The following is a 22,281-nucleotide window of genomic DNA, read 5'->3' on the forward strand; positions in this document are numbered from 1 at the left end:
GCCTCTAGTTGGCTAGCCAGTTGATCGAAGATAGTTAGTGTCTTCTGATTATGAACAAGGTGTTGTTGCTTGATAACTGGATCACGTCATTAGGAGAATCACGTGATGGACTAGACCCAAACTAATAGACGTAGCATGTTGATCGTGTCATTTTGTTGCTACTGTTTTCTGCGTGTCAAGTATTTATTCCTATGACCATGAGATCATATAACTCACTGACACCGGAGGAATGCTTTGTGTGTATCAAACGTCGCAACGTAACTGGGTGACTATAAAGATGCTCTACAGGTATCTCCGAAGGTGTTAGTTGAGTTAGTATGGATCAAGACTGGGATTTGTCACTCCGTTGTCACTCCGTGTGACGGAGAGGTATCTCGGGGCCCACTCGGTAATACAACATCACACACAAGCCTTGCAAGCAATGTAACTTAGTGTAAGTTGCGGGATCTTGTATTACGGAACGAGTAAAGAGACTTGCCGGTAAACGAGATTGAAATAGGTATGCGGATACTGACGATCGAATCTCGGGCAAGTAACATACCGAAGGACAAAGGGAATGACATACGGGATTATATGAATCCTTGACACTGAGGTTCAAACGATAAGATCTTCGTAGAATATGTAGGATCCAATATGGGCATCCAGGTCCCGCTATTGGATATTGACCGAGGAGTCTCTCGGGTCATGTCTACATAGTTCTCGAACCCGCAGGGTCTGCACACTTAAGGTTCGACGTTGTTTTATGCGTATTTGAGTTATATGGTTGGTTACCGAATGTTGTTCGGAGTCCCAGATGAGATCACGGACGTTACGAGGGTTTCCGGAATGGTCCGGAGACGAAGATTGATATATAGGATGACCTCATTTGATTACCGGAAGGTTTTCGGAGCTACCGGGAATGTACCGGGAATGACGAATGGGTTCCGGGAGTTCACCGGGGGGGCAACCCACCCCGGGGAAGCCCATAGGCCTTGGGGGAGACACACAAGCCCTTAGTGGGCTGGTGGGACAGCCCACAAGTGCCCTATGCGCCAAGGAGAAGAAAATCAAGAGAGAAAAAAAAAGGAGGAGGTGGGAAGGAAGGGGGACTCCCTCCCACCAAACCTAGTCCAACTCGGTTTGGGGGGGGAGAGTCCTCCCCCTTGGACTCGGCCGACCCCCTTGGGGCTCCTTGAGCCCCAAGGCAAGGTCCCCTCCCTCCCACCTATATATACGGAGGTGTTAGGGCTGATTTGAGACGACTTTTCCACGGCAGCCCGACCACATACCTCCACGGTTTTTCCTCTAGATCGCGTTTCTGCGGAGCTCGGGCGGAGCCCTGCTGAGACAAGGTCATCACCAACCTCCGGAGCGCCGTCACGCTGCCGGAGAACTCTTCTACCTCTCCGTCTCTCTTGCTGGATCAAGAAGGCCAAGATCATCGTCGAGTTGTGCGTGTGCTGAACGCGGAGGTGCCGTCCGTTCGGTACTAGATCGTGGGACTGATCGCGGGATTGTTCGCGGGGCGGATCGAGGGACGTGAGGACGTTCCACTACATCAACCGCGTTCTCTAACGCTTCTGCTGTACGGTCTACAAGGGTACATAGATCACTCATCCCCTCTCGTAGATGGACATCACCATGATAGGTCTTCGTGCGCGTAGGAAATTTTTTGTTTCCCTTGCGACGTTCCCCAACAACTTGGTGGCGACTCAAAGGGGTTGAACGGGAGAAACACGACGATTTACCCAGGTTCGGCCCCTCGTGAGGAGGTAAAGGCTTACGTCCTGCTTTGAGTTGTATTGATGGAGTTTCGATTACAAGGAGGGCATAACTCGCCAGACCTAGCACTCGATGATTTCTAACCTGTCCCCTTCTTCCCTGGGACTCGCCTTTATATATAGGTCGAACCCCTAGGGTTTATAAGGGTACTTTCCTTTCTACAAATCGTGACCTCTACGATCTCCAAGTCGCCATCTTCCAAAGCTTGGAGACCTTCCGGAAATTATAAACCGCCATACAACCTTCGGTCTTGCCAGGCCAAGGCCCAAAACCACGCTCAGGTGAATCGCCTGATTTGGTGACCCGGCCCAACTAGGGCGGGTTATTAATAGGTAATACCCCCAACACCATGGGTTAGTACACAAAAGTGTAATGGACAACGGCTACCATACCATGGGATCACTTGATCCCTCTCGGTACATTTTGTATGCTTTGTGTGTTGATCAACTTGATTTACTCTTTGACTTATTCTTGATCAACCTTGTGTCTTTATGACCCATCTGTGGATAAAACCTTTAATACCACCTTGGTCAACATATAAACTCCTTGAAACCAACAGATGGACTTCAAGAAGTGACTAAGGACAAACCCTACAAATATAACTTAAGGCAACCATTAGTCCATAGGGAGTGTCATCAATTACCAAAACCACATATAGAGAAATATGCTCTAACAATTAGCTTCCTCTTAAATTGGTGTAGGTGTCATAGAAACATCTTTATGTGTCGTGCTACTCTCCAATTGAAGTGACGGTTTAACAACCTCATCAAGTTTTATGTTCCTCCCACTCAACTCTTTCGAGAGAAACACCTTCTCTAGAAAGGATCCATTCTTGGCAACAAAAACCTTGCCTTCGAATCTGAGATAGAAGGTGTACCCAAATGTTTCCTTAGGGTATCCTATGAAGAGCACTTCTCCGCTTTGGGTTTGAGCTTATCAAGCTGAAGCCTTTTTACATAAGCATCGCAGCCCTCAACTTCAAGAAACGACAACTTAGGTTTCTTGCCAAACCATATTTCATATGGTGTCATCTCAACGGATTTAGATGGTGCCCTATTTAAAGTGAATGTATTTGTCTCTAATGCATAACCCCAAAACAATAGTGGCAGATGAGTAAGAGACATCATAGCTCACACCATATCCAATAGAGTACGATTACAACACTCGCACACACCATTACACTGTGGTGTTCCAGGTGGCATGAGCTGTGAAACAATTCCACATTGTCTGAAATGCATACAAAACTCCTAACTCAGATATTCTCCACCACGATCAAATCATAGAAACTTTATCTTCTTGTTACGATGATTGGAATTGCTTGAAGTTTTGAGACGTTCCAGACTTGTGTTTCATTAAGTAAATATACCCATATCTACTCAAATCATCACTGAAGGTAAGAAAATAACAATATCAACTGTGCGTTTCAACAGTCATTCGACTGCACACATCATTATCTATGATTTCCAACAAGTCACTTGCCCACTCCATTGTTCTAGAAAACGTGGTTTTCGTCATCTTGCCCATGAGGCATCGTTCACATGTATCAAGCGATTCAAAATTGAGTGATTCCAAAAGTCCATCAACATGGATTTTCTCCATGTTCTTTAAACCAACATGACCTAAGCAGTAGTGCCACACGAAAGTGGCACTATCATTATTTGCATCTTTTGGCATTAATGTTATGAACATGTGTATAACTACAACCGAGATTAAAAAACAATAAACCATTCACATTGGATGCATGACCATAAAAGGTATTACTCATATAAGTAGAACAACCATTAATCTCCAATTTAAATGAATAATCATCTCACGATAAACAGGATCCAGATATAATGTTCATGCTCAACACGTGCACCAAATACCAATTATTTAGGTTTATAACTAATCCCGATGGTAATCAAAGAGCGAGCGTGCCAATGTCGATCACCTCAACCTTGGAACCATTTACGATGCACATCGTCACCTCATCCTTTGCCAGCCTCCGTTTATTTTGTAATTCTAGTTTCGAATTACAAATATGAGCAACTGAACCGGTATCAAATACCCAGACACTACTATGAGATCACATCAATAACATGTATATAATATATACCTTTGTTGACATTGCCAACCTTCTTATCACCCACGTACTTCGGGCAATTCCGCTTTGAGTGTCCAGTCCCCTTGTAGTAGTAGCACTTAGTCTTAGTTTGGGTCCAGCCTTAGATTTTGACGGTTGTTTGCAAGTGTGTTGGTTTTCCCTCCAAGCTTAAAGGGTGATGTACCACAGCTGCGACAAGTATTTCCCTCGGTTAAGAAACCAATGTATCAATTGAGTAGGAAGATCCATAAGACTATGTAACCAGCACCTGCACACAAATAGCAAATCCTCGCAACCAAATGCGTAGAGGGGTTGTCAATCCCTCGTGGTTTAAGTAGGGATGGATTGATAGATGCAAATAAGAGTGATAGCAAATAGAACGCCGCAAGATATTTTTGGATTTTTTTGTACTATAGATCTGAAAATAAAAGAGAAAATAAAGTAGAAAAGGAAATAGCAAAGTATATCTTGCAAATAAATGATGTGAAGTAGACCCACGGGCCGTAGGTTTCACTAGTGGCTTCTCTCGTGAAAATAGCAAGCGGTGGGTAGACAAAATACTGTTGGGCAATTGATAGAAAAGAAAATAATTATGAAGATATTCAAGACAATGATCATGTATATAGGCATCACGTCCAAGATAAGTAGACCGACTTCTGCCTGCATCTACTTTTGTTACTCCACACATTGACTGCTATCCAGCATGCATCTAGTGTATTGAGTTCATGGAGAAACGGAGTAATGCATTAAGAACGATGACATGATGTAGACAAGATCTTTTCATGTAGGAATAGACCCCATCATTTTATCCTTAATGGCAACGATACATGTGTGTCATGTCTCTTTCTGTCACTTAGATTGAGCACTGCAAGATCGAACCCATCACAAAGCACCTCTTCCCATTGCAAGATAAAATATCAAGTTGGTCGGACAAAAAACAAATATCGGAGAAGAAATACGAGGCTATAATAATCAAGCATGGATATGTTTTCATAGATCTCATCATAAACTCACAATTCATCTAATCCCAACAAACACACCGCAAAAGAAAGAGTTACATCATATGTACCTCCAAGGGACCATTGTATTGAGAACCAAAACGAGAGAGAAAGCCATCCAGCTAATGCCTACGGACCCTTAGGTCTGATATGAAGTACTCACGCATCATAGGAGGAACTCCAATGAGGATGGTGAACCCCTTCATGATTGTGTTCCTCTCCGGAATGAGCTCTATATTGGTTTTCGTGGCTCTGGAACTTGCGGTGGCTCGAACGATTTTTCATCGACTCCCCTAGGGTTTTCTGAATATTGGGGTATTTATAGAGCTCACAGATGGTGGAGGGGGTGCCCGAGGGCCCCACTAGACACGAGGCTGCGCTAGCAGCCTCTCGCGTGCTCTGATGTCTAGTGCCCCCCGGGCCTTGTCTGCTGCTCATTCTTGGTTCCCAAGTTTCCTTCATGTCCCAAAAAAATCTCCATCAACTTTTGTGGCAATTGGACCTCATCTGATATGGATTTTCTACAAAGGAAAAAAACATCAAAAAAACAACTGGCACTAGGCATTACGACAATAGGTTAGTCCCAAAAAATGATATAAATTTCCTATAAAATGATCATAAAGCCTCCAAGAATGATAACATAACAACATGGAACAATCAAAATTATAGATACGTTGGAGACGTATCAGCACCCCCAAGCTTAATTCCTGCTCGTCCTCGAGTAGGTAAGTGATAAAAATAGATTTTTTTATGTGGAATGTTGCCTCATATGTTAATCATATTATTTTTGTTTTCCAGCATGGTCATATGGACTTGTAGATGATGCAAAGCAATAGTCTATAATTTAACATGAAAATTCCAATACCCAAGCATGTAAACAAGCAACCAAGTCTTTCAAAATATCAACGTTAAAGAACGTTATCCCTAGCCCATCATGCTCGTTCATTGATCCATTCATGCAGCACACTCAAATATTAACTACATCCAATGCTCAAGTGTGATAATGGTATTCCTTAGTTGGTGCTTTATAAGAGAAGATGGAGACTCAAATTCAAAAATAAAAATTGCATTCATAAAGTAAATAGATAGGCCCTTCACAGAGGTAAGCATCGATTTGTAGAGGTGCGAGAGCTCAAAGTGAAAAATTAGAGATAATTTTTTTATGGTGGCAAGATTTTCATGTCAACGAGAACTACTAAGAGTTTCTAATATTCTCCATGCTAAACAAATTATAGGCGGTTCCCAAAATGAAAATAAAGTTTATTCCTTTTCCATCATTCTTTCACATTCCACGCCTAGCCGTAACCACAGGTACCGTCCATACCAACACTTCCCAAGAATTTTATTATTTGACAACATAATTGTTATGTTTTTAGGACTCAACATACCTATTACTGCCATACTCTCATGCAATGACAAGTGAATAAACATTCATCTTGACAATAACCTATTTAACATGGAAGATACCGGCCACCCCTTACCGCTTCATGAGCAGTACGGGCACACAAAACAGAATTTTATTTTGAAAATTAGAGTTAGCACTTGCAAATTTACTTGGAATGGTGTTGAAATACCGCATATAGGTAGGTATTGTGGACTCATTTGGCAGAACTTTGGGTTTAGGATTTGGATGCACAAGCAGTATTCCCGTCTAGTACAAGTGAAGACTAGCAAATAGATTGAGAAGCGCCCAACCAAGGAACAAAAGTCATCATAAGTGAACATTAAACATAACTAACATAGAATAATGCAACACAAGTAGGATGTAAGTTCATAGCATAATTATTGACTTCTTGTGCATCATAGGGAATCACAAACCTTAACATCAATATTCTTACTAGAGCATAATTACTCATCAACATAACTCACATATTACTATCTTCATATCGCAAAACTATTGCAAAGAATCAAGCTTAATATCCAATGATCTTCATGAAATTTTTTATTATGTATTTCCTGGACATTCATCACTTTGGGACTAATTTTCATTTAAGGCAAATTGCAAATGCAAATAACAAGCTCTCAGACAAGTATAAGTGAAGCACGAGAGCACAAGTTTCCTTAAAATTTTCAACTCACACAATTATATAAGTGAAGCAAGAGAGGATTTCTTCAAAATTTCAGTAACTCTCAAAATAATATAAGTGAAGCATGAGAGCAAATTTCTTCAAAATAAGAGCACCACCGCGCTAAAAAAATATGTAAGCGGAGTACTTGAGCAATTCCATGGCTCAAAAAATTGAAGTGAAGCATAAAGAGCGATTCTAACAAATCGTAGCATAATTTAGCTCTCTCAAATGGGTGTTTCCAGCAAGGTTTATTATGACAATATAACCAGCAAATAAAGCAAAGACACAAATAATACAAGACGCCAAGCAAAACTCATGATATGTGATGAATAAACATATAGCTCCAAGTAAAATTACCGATGGTTTCTAGAAGAAAGAGGGGATACTTTCCGGGGCATCCCCAAGCTTAGCTGCTTGGTACTCCTTAGATATTGCCTTGGGGCACCATGGGGCATCCCCAAGCTTAGGCTTTTATTACTCCTTATTCCCTCATCCATCGTGATCTCACCCAAAACTTCAAAACTTCAATCTCACAAAACTCAACAAAATTTTGTGAGATCCGTTAGTATAAGAAAACCAAACTTTACTATAGGTAATGTTGAAAACATATTCCAATTCTGTTTGTACACTACATCTACTGTATTCTAACTTTACCATGGCTTATGCCCCCCGATATAAACCATAGAATCATTAAAATAAGCACATAACGCAAAGAAAACATAATCTATTAAAAACATACGTGCATGTAAAGATTCGAAATTTACTTATACTTCTGTAACTCCAAAAAACTGAAAAATAGGATAACGTAGGGCATTTGTATATTAATCTTGTGTAAAAAATTCAAACACTTTTGACGTTTCTGTGAGTTTTAGGAATTTTTCTACTAGACGCAAAATTTTATATTTTTATAGCAGGATTAAAGCAAGAAATACCCCACATGATCCCAAAGGCTTTGCTTGCGACAAACACTAAATAAAACACAAAAAACACAATTATAACAATAGCATAATTGTGCAAACACTCAAGAACATAAAAGCAAAAGTGAAAATAAATTTTATTCATTATGTTGCCTCCCAACAAGCGATGTAGTTTTACGCCCCAAGCTAGGCATATGGCACAAATTTAGGTATTCTCATCCTTAGTTTCCATGGATGCATTCTTATCAGGAGATTTCTCAAAAATAACTTGAAACATATTATCCATAGAAATTTTAGCATTATCAAGTTGCCCATGTACGTATCCCCTTTGATTACCGACAACAATCCAAGAATATTGTTGATTAACATTGTTGAAAACTTGCTGGATCGTATCTAAAACAGGAATTTCCTTTTTAAGATTATCATCAAATATTTGATTATGACCGAGAAAATGACTCAAAACATAATCACTATTACAGAGAGTTTCATTTACTACCTGCTTTTCATGATTCATACCTTAAAAACAAATATTTCCCAAGCTTCTCGTACTATATGATCAAATTCATCCATAAGAACAAAGGTGGCTATCTTCTTAGCTTTAGGATACTTTATAACACGTAGTTCATAAAACAATCTTTGTAAAGTAGGATGAGCACGGATAAATCTATTCTCAAGTTTTAGAACTAGTGCTGACATAGCTGCCGCATAAGTTTTGGTTCTTTCAAGTATAGGAGTATTATCACAAGACAAAGTTCCAACACAATTAAATAATTCTTGGATAGATTATTTTCCCATAACATTCCCTTATCCCAAAACAAAAGGTTTAGCATCCAGATTACCAGGACGTCCAATTTTAGGACTCCTCCCATCATTTGTTTCTGCCATACCAAAAGCACTCATGACTACAACCACCAAAAAACACAAGTAAACAAGAGATCCTGCAAGAAAACGACAAAACAAAGATGGAAAATAGAAAGGAAAATTTCTGTGAACTGGGGGAGAGGAAAACTAGAGGCAAATAGCAAATAATGTAATTGCAAGGAGATGAAATTTCTGTCTTGGAACCTGGTAGATCTTGACTTGATCTTCCCCGGCAACGGCACCAGAAATCTTGACGGTTGTTCGCAAGTGCGTTGGTTTTCCCTCCAAGCTTAAAGGGTGATGTAGCACAACGATGACAAGTATTTCCCTCAATTAAGAAACCAAGGTATCAATCTAGTAGGAAGATCCACAAGACTACGTAAGCAGCACCTGCACACAAATAGCAAATCCTCGGAACCCAACGCGTAGACGGGTTGCCAATCCCTCCTGGGTTAAGTAAGGATGGATTGATAGATGCAAATAAGAGTGATAGCAAATAGAACACAACAAGGTATTTTTGGTTTTTTTGGTAATATAGATCTGAAAACAAAATAGCAAATAAAGTAGAAAAGTAAATAGCAAAGTAGATATTGCAAATAGATGAAGTGAAGTAGACCCGGGGGGTGTAGGTTTCACTAGTGGCTTCTCTCGTAAAAATAGCAAGCGGTGGGTAGACAAATTACTATTGGGCAATTGATAGAAAAGCAAATGATTATGATGATATTCAAGACAATGATCATCTATATAGGCATCACGTCCAAGATAATTAGATCGACTTCTCCATGCATCTACTTCTATTACTTCACTCATCGACCGCTATCCAGCATGCATCTAGTGTATTGAGGTCATGGAGAAACAGAGTAATGCCTTAAGAACGATGACATGTTGTAGACAAGATCTATTCATATAGGAGTAGACCCCATCGTTTTATCCTTAATGGAAACAATACATGTGTGTCATGTCTCTTTGTGTCACTCAGATTGAGCACCACAAGATCGAACCCATCACAAAGCACCTCTTCCCATTGCAAGATAAAAGATCAAGTTGGCTAGACAAAAACCAAATATCAGAGAAGAAATACGAGGCTATAATAATCAAGCATGAATATGTTTTCATAGATTTGATCATAACCTCACAATTCATCGGATCCCAACAAACACACCGCAAAAGAAAGATTTACATCACAAGGATCTCCAATAGACCATTGTATTGAAAACCAAGACGAGAGAGAAATCCATCTAGCTACTGTCTATCGACCCGTAGGTATGATTTGAACTACTCACGCATCATACGAGGAACACCAATGAGGATGGTGAACCCCTCCATGATCGTTTTCCTCTCTGGAATGGGCTCTAGCTTGGTTTACGTGGCTCTAGAACTTTTGGTCGGTGAAATGAGTTTTCGTCGACTCCCCTAGGGTTTTCTGAATATTGGGGTATTTATAGAGCTCAAAGGTTGTGGAGGTGGTGCCCGAGGTCCCCGCTAAACACTAGGCCATGCCAGGGGCCTCTGGCGCGCCCTGATGTCCTTGTCCGCTGCTCATTCTTGGTTCCCAAGTTTCCTTCTGGTCCCAAAAAAATCTTTGTAAAGTCTCATGACAATTGGACCTCATTTGATATGGATTTTCTATGAAGGAAAAAGACAGCAAAAAACCGCAACTGGCACTAGGCACGATGTTAATAGGTTAGTGCCAAAAAATTATATAAAGTTGATATAAAATGATCATAAAACATCCAAGAATGATAACATAACAGCATGGAACAATAAAAAATTATAGATACGTTGGAGACGTATCAGGCTTCTTTACGGGATTAGTAACTTGCTTGCCGTTGTTCTTGAAGTTTCCCTTCTTTACCTTGCATTTCTTCAAACTAGTGGTTTTATTCGCCATCAACACTTGATGCTCCTTTTTTATTTCTATTTCCGTGACTTTCAGCATCACGAATAGCTCAGAGATTGACTTGTTCACCCCTTGCATATTATAGTTCATCACGAAGCCCTTGTAGCTAGGTGGACTCTCTAGAGAACTCTGGCAGGGACCATCTCAAGTGGAAGCTCAACTCCCAACTGATTCATGCGGTTCTAGTACCCAGACAACCTGAGTATGTGCTTAGTGACAAAATTATTCTCCTCCATCTTGCAGGCGAAGAACTTATTGGAGGTCTCACACCTCTTAATCCGGGCATCAGCTTGGAATACTAATTTCAACTCCTGGAACATCTCATATGCTCCATCGTGTTCAAAATGCTTTTGAAGTCCTGATTGTAAGCCGTAAAACATGGCACGCTGAACTATTGAGTAGTCATCAGAACGCGTCTGCCAGATGTTCACAGCATCTACAGACGACACTGGATGGGGTGGTGCACCGAGCTGTGCATCAAGGACATAAGCCTTTTGCAAAGCCGTGAGGATAATCCTCAGATTATGGACCCACTTTCATCATCTTTCAACTTAGCTTTCTCTATGAACGCATTAAAATTCAGGGGAGCTACTGCGTGAGCCATTGATCTACAACACAATTTGCAAAGACAACTTTAGACTATGTTCATGATAATTAGTTCAATTAATCAAATTACTAACGAACTCCCACTCAAATCAACATCCCTCAGGTTGTTTAAGTGTGACATGATCCAAATCCACCAACCCAAGTCCGATCATCACATGAGATGAGGTTGTTTCAATGGTGAACATCTCTATGTTGACCATATCTACTATATGGCTCATGTTCGACCTTTCAGTGTCCTCTGTATCAAGGTCATGTCTGTATATGCTAGTCTCGTCAAGTTTAACCCAAGTATTCCGCATGTGTAAAACTGGCTTACACCCATTGTATGCGAATGAAGAGTCTATCGCACTCGATCATCATGAGGTGCTTTGAAACAACGAACTTTCGCAACGGTGCATACTTAGGGAAAACACAATTTTATCTTGAAATTTAGCGAGGGATCATCTTATAATGATACCATCGTCGTACGCAAAATGAGATGCATAAAAGGATAAACATCACATGCAAATCATATAAGTGACATGATATGGTCATCATCTTCTGCTTTTGATCTCCAACTCGAGAGCACCGACATGATCTCCATTGTCACCAGCATGATACCATGATCTTCATCATCATGATCTCCATCATCCTGTTGTCATGTGGTTGTCGTGCCAACTATTACTTCTACAACTATTGCTAAATCATAACGATAAAGTAAAGCAAATGACATAAAATGAATTAAAGGCAACCCTATGGCTCCGGCCGGTTGTCGTACTCGTCGACATGCAAGTCATGATAACTATTACAAAACATGATCATCTCATACGTCACATATATCAAATCACGTCTTGGCCATATCACATCACAACATGCCCTACAAAAACAAGTTAGACGTCCTTTACTTTGTTGTTGCAAGTTTTACGTGGCTGCTATGGACAACTAGCAAGAACCGTTCTTACCTACGCAAAGCCACAACGGTGATATTCAAATTGCCTTTTAATCTTCTACAAGGACCACCTCTCTCGAATCCAATTCAACTAAAGTGGGAGAGACACACACCCGTCAGTCACCTTTATTCAAACAAGTTGCATGTTATTCGATGGAACTAGTCTTTTGTGCGAGGAGAAGTAAGGTTAGTCCGAGCCGCTTCCTCGCACAATACCGCCGAATCAAAATAAGACTAAGGAGGTAAGCAATCTCAACATCAACGCCCGTAAACACTTTGTGTTCTACTCGTGCATATCATCTATGCATAGACCTAGATCATAATGCCACTGTTGAGGAACGTTGCATGGGAAACAAATTTTTTCCTATGAAACACCCAAGATCTATTCTATGGAGATTCTATCAACGAGAGGGAGAGGTGTCTACATAACCTTGTAGACCTAAAGTGTTAATGATCTAGAGGTCGTGGTTGGCATAGTCATATTCGCATCATGGTCCAATCCGACCGAAGCACCGCACGTGCGGCACCTCCGAGTTTAGCACACACCCGACTCGGTGACGTATCCTTCTTCTTGATCCAGCAAGAGATGGAGAATAGGTAGATGAGATCTGAACCAACATGACGGCGTGGTAGTGGTTGTGGTGGCAGCGGAATTCCGGCAGGGCTTCTCCAAGCGCGCACCGAAGAAACGTAGGAGGAGCTGGGAGAGCCAATGGCCAAGGGTGAAGGATTGATGATAGGCACAACCCCGTTGAAGGATTCACGCCCGAGGGTGGCCCGATCTTCACGGTGTAGGATCCAATCGGGGAGGGTAACTAGATGTACGTAGCGGGGATAACTAGCTTTATACCTGCCAAGGTTGGATGCGACCCATATGTTGGGGATGGCTCACCGAAGCTACAGGAACTCCAACCCGATGTCCGAACAAACGCAGAACCACAAACCGGGACTAACCCACACAAAATGGCCAAAACCGTAGAACACGAGATAGGGGGAACTAGAGGCTCCTCCTCGCGAATCCGAATGAACTCACAAGAGCAAAGGATCTCAAGCAGTCTTGGTTGCAAAGCTTCTAGCTGTTTTTGGTTTGACAAAAGCCCCCTAACAAGATCGGGAAGATGGGGTTTTATATAAGGGACAACCCCCTTAGCTAGGTGTGAAAATGGTTTTAAAAGTAAGTATTTTTGCATGGCTTCCTTGGAGGAATAAGCAATCGACTTTGGGAGTTGTTGGAGAGCTCTACGGAAATTCGCGAAGACTTGACAACATGGACACCTTCCACGAGAATGACTACAACTTTTGACTCACAACTCCAAATGATGTGAGGTTTTTTGCATTGGAAAGATAATTTGATGAAGCTTCTGGTGATGTACCCCTATGGCCCCGTATCTCCACCACATGAGTGTGGCACAACGAAGCATAAGAGGTAAAAAAAACTAACAGCATCAGCTTCACTTGAAACTAGTTTTCTCCAAACTTATCATCCAAACCGGTTGCTTCAAGAGCTCATAGGTTGTTGGATTTCTTCCATGTGATACCTAAGTTCAACCAACAACAATGGGGATGAAATCATAGTTGTGTCATCAAGGTTACATGGTAAACTTAAGTTAGCGTTCACCTGGTCACGTGTTTGCTTGATTCGGCTTAGTAATTCTTTTCAACTAAATTGTGCACTTTTCTGAAATGTCGTGTATGATGTACCCATGTGCTCACCATCCTCCCTCCCTTGATGAAGAGTTTTCCTCTACTCTCTTTGATCTATAAAAGATAAGTAAAAGGGAAGTAGATAATATCCATGCAAAGAAATAATGCAATCCTCATTTGTAGCTTTCACCTTAGAATTGTGTTGCATTTTATCATCTATTTGTTTGTCACAACTTAGAGTTTGTTCATGGATGGTCGGTGTTGTTTTACTGACCAAGCCGACCTCATCATCCCCCTCTCTTGAAAATGAGTCATCCTCGACTCTACCTCGGGGTGCATCAAAATGGAATATCCTTTTTGTTTTACCTCATTGAGTACTTGAATGCCTTTCTAAAAATCAATCTTCACACACGCACCTTGTGTAGTGGTACTCCATGTCCTCCATATTTGTTCTTGGATCTCAATCTCCCATTGTTGCAAGAGGGCTGATAGGTATGCCTTTTGAACCTGCACATATTTCAAAGACAGAGAATTTTGTGAAAGGTTAGTTATTGGATGTTCCTCTCTCTTTTCATTTGGTGGACTACTAATTTCCCATGGTGGCGGATCACTCATCTCGCCATTATCTTGTTGAAAAATATCAACCTCATATTTAGTGGACTCACACAACTCATTAATCCTCTCTCCCCGAATGTGTGGTATATCTAGGTGGGGATCTTGCATTTCTCTAATCTCATGATGAATAATCTTATCCTCACATTTTGTGGACTCACTCACCTCACTTTTCTTACACTAGTAGAAAATGAGGCTTTCGGACGGAGACCAAAATCCCATTAGCCTCGGGTCCAAGTAAAACCGAGACCAATGTCAGGCATTGGTCCCGGTTCGAGCTGCCAGGGCCTAGTGAGGCAATAGCCCCGGTTCGGTTCGATGCATTAGTCCCGGTTCGCGCCAAAAACCGGGACTAAAGATCCAGTGACTGACACGTGGTGTGTCGCGGTGGTGGCAACCGTTCGTATCCCCCTTTAGTCTCAGTTGGTGGCTCAACCCGAGACTAAAGGCATGACACGTAGCCTGTCATAGTGGTGGCAACCGTTGGTATCCCCCTTTAGTCCCGCTTGGTGGCTCAACCCGGGACTAAAGGCCCAAACGATTTACATCCCGCTTTCCAAAAGCACAACCGAAGCAGAGTCTGCCGCAATTTCTCTGTTCTTCTCCTCTCTTGCTCTGTTCTTCTCCTCTCTTGCTCTGTTCTTCCCCTCTCTTCTTCCCTTCTCTTCTTCCATCATGCCAACTCGCTTCGGGGAGGTGCTTGCACATGGCAAGACCAAGCTCGATGTCGTGTACACGAATGAGAGCAGGGAGTTTCCGCATTTTCTTAGACAGTTGAAGGAGTGGCTTGACGCCGCAGTGGATCATGAGAAGTTTTTGGGGCTTGATCTGGAGTACACGGCCGATCAACGAGGTGTTGCCGTCATCCAACTATGTTTCAAACACCATGTCTTGATCTTCCAATGGGCGAGGTATTTTTTGAGGCTTTCTTTGATCCAAGGTTATGAAAATTGCATATATATAGTGATTTTTAGGTTCCATTGGATAGCAATATGCAGATTCTATATATGTTCCATTGGATAGTTAATTGAGGGTTTCTTGATCAATTCATAAGATATGAAAATTGCATAGGATCGATAGCTATATGTTACAGTTTGGAATCCTATAAAGATCAATTTCTCTTTAGTTATAGTGAAACAATTTTATGCGGCGTTCTTTGATCCAAGGTTATGAAAATTGCATATAGTTAATGATCTCTCTATGTTCCATTGGATAGCAATATGATATGTCATAGTTATGAAAATTGCATATAGCTAGTGATCTCTCTACGTTCCATTGGATAGCTATAGTGATCTCTCTAGGTTCCATTGGATAGCAATATGCAATATGTCTAGCTTATTGCATATTTGCAAAACCGTGAGAGAATATATATATAATTTACGATTTCTTGATCAATTCATAGGATATGAAAATTGCATACTACTAGGAAAAGGGCTATAGATGATATAGACACTAATGGCGCACCAGACAAGTAGTGCGCCACTACTATATAGCAGTGACGCACCATGTGCAGGTGTGCCATTAGTGTGATGGACACTAATGGCGCACCACACACTCGGTGCGCCACTACTATAATTTTTCTTTTTGCAAAAGTACTAATGGCGCACCGGGGCACGGTGCGCCATTACTAGTTTAACTAGTAATGGCGCACCACTCACCCAGTGTGCCACTACTATATTTTTTTTTGCAAAACTACTAATGGCGCACCACCAGCTGGTGCGCCATTAGTAACGAGGGTTACTAATGACGCATTTGTAGGTGGTGCGCCACTACTAATTTTTTTTTTGCAAAACTAGCGCATCTTCTCTTTCTTCCTTTCTTTCTTGAGGCCAAAGCCGCAGACACACACGCACGCACACACGCACGCCATCGCCGCTCCCCATCCCATCCGCTCGCTCGCTCGCCGCTGCGCCGATCTCCGCCGCCATGGACGAGAAAATTGGATATTTGCCACTTTAAACATCTGGCTTCGCAGAACTGCCACTCTCAAGATGGGCTTCGCAAAAATGCCACCTGGCTCGTGGACACCTTGATTACCATGCCATTTTCCCTCTTCTATTGATTTTCCTTTTGCTTTTCCATTTACGTGCACCTAAAAGGACTAGTCTGCCCCTGTTCGTGCCAAAGCCCCTTCTTGCCTGCTCGTCACTCTCACCTTCTCACCGCCGCAACTCGCCCTTGCATGCTCGCCGTCACAGCTCACCTCTGCTCTGCTCGCCCACACTTGCGCTCGCTGCTGCAGCTCGTCAGGCGACGTGCTGAAGGAGTGGCGGAGGCAGGCACGAACACAAGCATCAGTGATGCAACAACGGCAATAGCTGGACCCTGTTGTACGTTCTTGGAGGAAGGAGAACAATGTACGTGCAGGTAGTGAAGATAGATTTTGGCAGCGTCGAGGCGGTCGACGGCGACGGCGCCCGGGGAATCGGCAGCGCAGCGGAGTTCAGGAGTTTACAGTGGCCACGTATAGGAGATCAACGTCGATGATGTCTAGGCGATCGAACTTGGCTAGGCAATTAGTGACTGCGCGATGTTCTTTGTTGTTGTTGTGTTGGCTAGCTACCCGTGCGTACAATTAGATCAGGTACGTGTACACATCCAAGGGTAGTGTGGTCTATTCAGATGCATCTAAATGCAAAAGCAAGAAAAATCAATAAAAAAAGGAAAAATGGCATGGTAATCAGGTGTCCACGAGCCAGGTGGCATTTTTGCGAAGCCCATCTTGAGAATGGCATTTCTGCGAAGCCAGATGTTTAAAATGGCAAATATCCAATTTTCTCGCCATGGACGCCTCCTCGCTCATGGGCGGCCCCGCCTCCGCCGACGCGCCCACCGACGGGGAGCACCGGATGGACACCACCATCGTCGGCGTCTGCTACGACGGCGGCGTGGTCCTTGCCGCCGACTCCAGGACCAGCACCGGTACGCCCCCCTCCCCCTTCCGACCTCCTGACGCGCCCCGCTTCTCCCGTGGACGCACTAGCGGTTAGGTTGTGTTGGATACGGCTGCGCCGCGGCCCGATTCAGCTCGTAGATCGCGCGGGGGGACCGATGGATGTGTCTGCTGCTGCCGTTGCCATGGTATATGTGTGGCGCCTCTACTAATTCAGTATTTTTTCCCTGCTAGTATAATCTAGTTGCGAGATCAGGGGAAATCGTCCGCGTCTTCAGTCCACGGGAGTAATCCGATTGTTAAGTAATTAGGGGGGAGATGCGCCCTTTAGCTTATATATAGGTTTGGGAGTAGCACCATCATCTGTGGTTTAGCAAATCAGATCTCCAGGTACTTCTTAACATATATGTGAAAACTCGAAAATTCATAGACAAACCTTGCTTTCTTACCCATAGGATTGGATGCAAACGAGTCTGGTGTTTACCAGAATAGTAGTTATCACTGGAGCAGTGAGAATTAGACGCAAACAAATCAATTTGTTAGTAGGATGTTCTTACTGGGCTACTAGATAACATGCCTGACGAAGTCTTGTGCTTACAGTCGAATTGAAGGAAGCCAGCATTGATTTGTTTTGCTCTCTGGATTTATTTGCTTAATGTAATATGTGTTGTTGCCTGATCTTAATTCACAGGAATGTATGTGGCAAACCGTGCTTCGGACAAGATTAGTCAGCTCACAGATAATGTCTATGTCTGCCGCTCCGGATCTGTAAGTGCTTATGTTTATGCACAAGATTGGGCACATTCTCATGTTGTTAGCACATGTTAGTGTGACATTCAGTTGTTTGAGTAGGCACCATTCAGTTAGTCTATTTCATAAGTTAGTCTTACTTTCACTTCTTAATTATTCCCTGAATCAATGAGCAGGGTATGTTTGATTGCTGGTGTTGATAATAAACAAAACAAACAAAATATAACAAGACAAGATTTTGTGTTTTTCTTTTGCATGCCGCCATTTTGTCGTCGCCTTATCATTGCTTGTCTCGTGGAAGAGTGGAACTCTTGAGTTGTGACAGACCATCATTTCTTTTCATGGGCTGCTTTAATTTTTGGTAGTCACACATCCCATTTTCTGCTTATAAGTTCTATGTCTCACATGTAACATGCTTCTCATTATCTTGTATCTGGGTGGGGCGCCGGTCAATGATGTCAATGACTATGCTTTGATCAGCTTACTCTTTCTGCATTTGTTAAGGTTCAGTCCATCATTTTAATCATACTAAAAGCATGTGTTCGCTGTATAGAATTGCCTAACTAGTGTCGGTTGCTTGCTGCCTACATGTGCTTGAGCTGCCTGCATTATGCCGAATGGATGGATGCTTCTTATTTATTAGCCAATAATAGGATGTATGCTTGTCTTGCCCTAACCCAACAATCAGTATGCTGTAGACTTTCTATAATGGCCTTCATTTGTTTTAGATCTTAAAAGTGCCACTTCTAACTGAACCACCAGTGTCAAAGTTTTTATTTTTTTGTGCCACTTCTAACTGAACCACTTCCAAATTAACCTCTCATGTTTTGCAACCTAGCATTTCTGCCATTTATTTTTCATTCATAATCTGAGAGCTGAGTTCATTCTTGTCCAAATTATCAAAATTACTTTGACGTTGTAAGCCACTCAAAATTCCGGTTCTGGGTCGTTAACTTCCTTAGGTCATCATCTGGGGAGGAGTGCTATATTAATTAATGTTCTCATCACTTCTGTTTCTTTTTCAGGGCCAGCAGGTCCTGAGGCCAATTCACTCAAGGAAAATGGTAATGGGACTCTTAAAATTTGTTACTCTGTTCACTTTTGTTGTGTTCCTCTTTGACTGCTATGCTTACTTGGTTCGTCTTCCTTGCCAATGCAGGTGAAAATTGAACATTGTGATGAGGGTGATGCCACTAGTGCCGGCGCCAGCGCTCCCAGGAGTGGTACCATTGACCCGCAGCAACTTGATCCCACAATTGTTGTTGTCAAGGCAGAGGAGGTGATTTGTTTGCCATCAAACCTATTACTTCCTCTGTCCCAAAATAACTATCTTAGCTCTAATATAAAATTATACTCCCTCCGTTCCTAAATGTACGTCTTTTAAGAAATTTCACTAGTCATCTACATACGAAGCAAAATGAGTGAATCTACACTTTAAAATATGTCTATATACCTGTGTTTTCATCAATGGTCTCCTCGTACCTGCTGTCATTGTCTATATTCCCCGTTTTGAATTCGTTTGTCCAATCTTCTGAACGTCCTAACTTCAGCAGGAGCTGGATTCGTTCTAAAAAACGAGGTCGTATTTATTAAGCAAGATGAGCTTCTCAAAGAAAGAAGTCGACTTGGCATTCAGCGAGTTAGGTATGTGATATTGCATTGACTTGTAAAAGCAGTAAACATATGGATTTTTTCTCAATATATGTTTAATTTCAGGTGAGGGCGCTTCACTTGATCAGCTTGTAAATTGGATTATGACTAATCAAGAAGCTTCAAATGAGGTTTCTTTTTCCTGATCCCTTTTGTTTTTCTTTAGTGGTTGTTGCTTCTACCACTGGATCTCGATCTCGCGTTGACATGAGCTAGAGTTACAGCTAGCACATTTGCTCAGACTTGGGTATTTCCCGCCTCTGGTCTTCATGTCATCAGCTTTAATTTTACTGTGTGGTTGGCAATTGCATTTTCAGTATCAATCGAGTATATTTAAGAACTTACAATAATGAATGATTAGTTTCGGAATACTAACATGCTAGGTTTATACTAGCAGACCTGTAGCTTTGTCTGTTCTTTGGGTGAGACCCCTGATTTTGCTTATCGTTGTCAAGATATTTACCAAGTGAAGTGTCGTGTGTCGTGGCTTCCCAAGGTTTTCCTCACCTTTTTTTTGCTCGAAAAAATTGAGGTGAAACTAAAGTGGCTGTTCCTCTCCTTCCCATGCATTATCCGTTGGTCCTGTGGCCGCGTACATAGAAATAATACATGAATTCAACACAGTCAAGTGTACTTCTCACTTTGGATAGAAAATTCATGAATCCTGGTTATTCTTTACGTAGAAATAATCCATTTGCTTCCAATGATATTCTACATTAACTTATATAGAAATAATCCATTTGCTTCCAATGATACTCCACATTAACTTATATGCAGAGAGATATAGAAAAAAGGTGTAAGAAGTTGTTGTTAAATGACCAATCCCATATACTGTATGCTTATTTTAGATAAAGAAAACAATAACGGTCATGGGTTTGAGCTTAATTTTTGTTGTATGTACCATGGAGAATTTTAAATTACTCTCCTTTTCAGTTGGATGTGCTTTTTCCCCTTGATTTAAGAAATTTGAATAGCGTCTACCTCAACCTCTATATCACTACCACCCCTTCTCTTACTCTAAATAAATACAGATGTATAACCACGGGCGCGGCGTGCCGCCACGGGTTCTCGGTCACAACATAGGTAGCGGCATTTATACTAGACTAGAAGTATGGAACCTGCTCTTCAGTATGACATATATATCTAGAAGTGCAATATATTCTGTTTTGGAAATGTGATGAAAAAAAAGGTTGTCCCAGATGATCGCGGCATTTACGAACAAATAGGGAGGCTGAAACAGCTAGCTGAAATCATAAAATGCTTTTGGATTCATCGATGCAGTTATTAAATTGTTTGATATATTTATAAGAATAATATGTATCTTGGTAATAATAATATAATATGGAATACACCAATACGTTTATCTCTTAGTTTACCATTGCTAGTTATAAATAAAGAATGCATTCACCTAACCCTTTAAAACATTTTTAAAAAGAGGCTACATGATATGAACAAAGGAATTTGGACACATTCATGAAGGTATACTGGTCTGATTATTAATTTTATGTTAAATTTTCTCCAGGTACTTGTACAGTCAAGCAAGATTGAAGTTCCAATTGGAATTCTACAAAAGGAGGCCTCTCAGCCTCGAGCAGATTAGAATTTGCATGTTAAACTGACTGATGCCCATCATGGCATTGTTTTGTTCATGTGTATCTAGAGAGAGATGATTGTGCTAGTACTATAGCTCACTTTATGTGTGGTAGAGTTGCTACATGTCGAGTGGAGTTTATGCAGGGGATCATTTGCAGCTGAGCACCTCATGTTAAAAGGAGATGCTACAGGTGTTTGCCCTTTCTCCTGTATTTCTGGGAGTAATTGTTTGTCTTCTGGCCACTACAGTATAGATGAAATGTCACAATATTCATTGAAGCTGATATTGTTTTGTTGTTGGGAGCACCTTAGCATGCACATTGTCTCCTGTAGCTTTGCACTGTCCATCTAATACACCATCATATTTACTGTTTAGGTTATATATGGATTTGCAAACCTGTATATTGAGATCCTTGGCTTGTGTCACTTCTATAATTGTATGTATTAGCATAGCTCGAAAATTCCATCTGTATCATGATACAGGATAAGCAGTGTCACATAGACCTCTTGTAATCTGGTTGTCTTCGATACTAATGGCGCACCATGAGCAGTGCGCCATTAGTATACCAGATACTAATGACGCACCATGAGCTATACTAATGGCGCACTGTCTGGTGCACCATTAGTATACCAGATACTAGTGGCGCATCATGAGCTATACTAATGGCGCATTGCCTGATGCGTCATTAGTATACCAGATACTAGTGGCGCACCTGTGGTGCGCCATTAGTAAAAAATTCTAATGGCGTGATGCTAGTGGCGCACCAGTAGTGCGTCATTAGTAGCCAAAACAGGTGCGCCACTAGCAGGCCTTTTCCTAGTAGTGATAGGATAGCAATATGTTTCATTTGAATCCTAAAGATAATTTTCTCTTTAGTTGTAGTGAAACATTTTTCCTTGTTACATACTGCAGCAATAAGGAAAATTGTTTCACTACAACTAAAGAGGAATTGATCTTTAGGATTCAAATGGAACATATTGCTATCCTATGCAATTTTCATATCCTATGAATTGAT

General features: G+C 41.6%; 1 protein-coding gene across 3 annotated transcripts; it reads left to right on the top strand.

Annotated features, from left to right (window-relative positions):
- The first annotated feature begins 17,128 nt into the window (after nt 1–17,128).
- LOC123424953 (proteasome subunit beta type-6-like) lies at nt 17,129–21,673 on the top strand. 3 transcript variants are annotated; one of them, XM_045108632.1, is made up of 7 exons: nt 17,129–17,301; nt 17,964–18,040; nt 19,048–19,086; nt 19,182–19,301; nt 19,573–19,666; nt 19,739–19,803; nt 21,195–21,673. In XM_045108632.1, exons 1-5 carry the CDS (start codon nt 17,163–17,165, stop codon nt 19,591–19,593), a joined length of 396 nt encoding a protein of 131 aa, XP_044964567.1. In that variant the 5' UTR covers nt 17,129–17,162; the 3' UTR covers nt 19,594–19,666; nt 19,739–19,803; nt 21,195–21,673. The 3 variants fall into 3 exon arrangements, with proteins under 3 accessions (XP_044964567.1, XP_044964568.1, XP_044964570.1); XM_045108633.1 differs by lacking the exon at nt 19,739–19,803 and adding an exon at nt 19,839–19,919; XM_045108635.1 differs by having other exon boundaries at nt 17,131–17,301; nt 19,576–19,666.
- Nucleotides 21,674–22,281: the final 608 nt, after the last annotated feature.

Source organism: Hordeum vulgare, chromosome 2H, assembly GCF_904849725.1.
Source record: "Hordeum vulgare subsp. vulgare chromosome 2H, MorexV3_pseudomolecules_assembly, whole genome shotgun sequence".
In the NCBI taxonomy this organism is placed as follows: domain Eukaryota; kingdom Viridiplantae; phylum Streptophyta; class Magnoliopsida; order Poales; family Poaceae; genus Hordeum; species Hordeum vulgare.

Excerpts from the sequence above, each read along its gene's own strand:
- LOC123424953 (XM_045108632.1), top strand. The coding sequence starts at position 17,163 with ATGGACGCCTCCTCGCTCATGGGCGGCCCCGCCTCCGCCGACGCGCCC. Across the intron at positions 17,302-17,963 it reads CGACTCCAGGACCAGCACCG|GAATGTATGTGGCAAACCGT; the intron begins GTACGCCCCCCT and ends CTTAATTCACAG. Across the intron at positions 18,041-19,047 it reads ATGTCTGCCGCTCCGGATCT|GGCCAGCAGGTCCTGAGGCC; the intron begins GTAAGTGCTTAT and ends TTTCTTTTTCAG.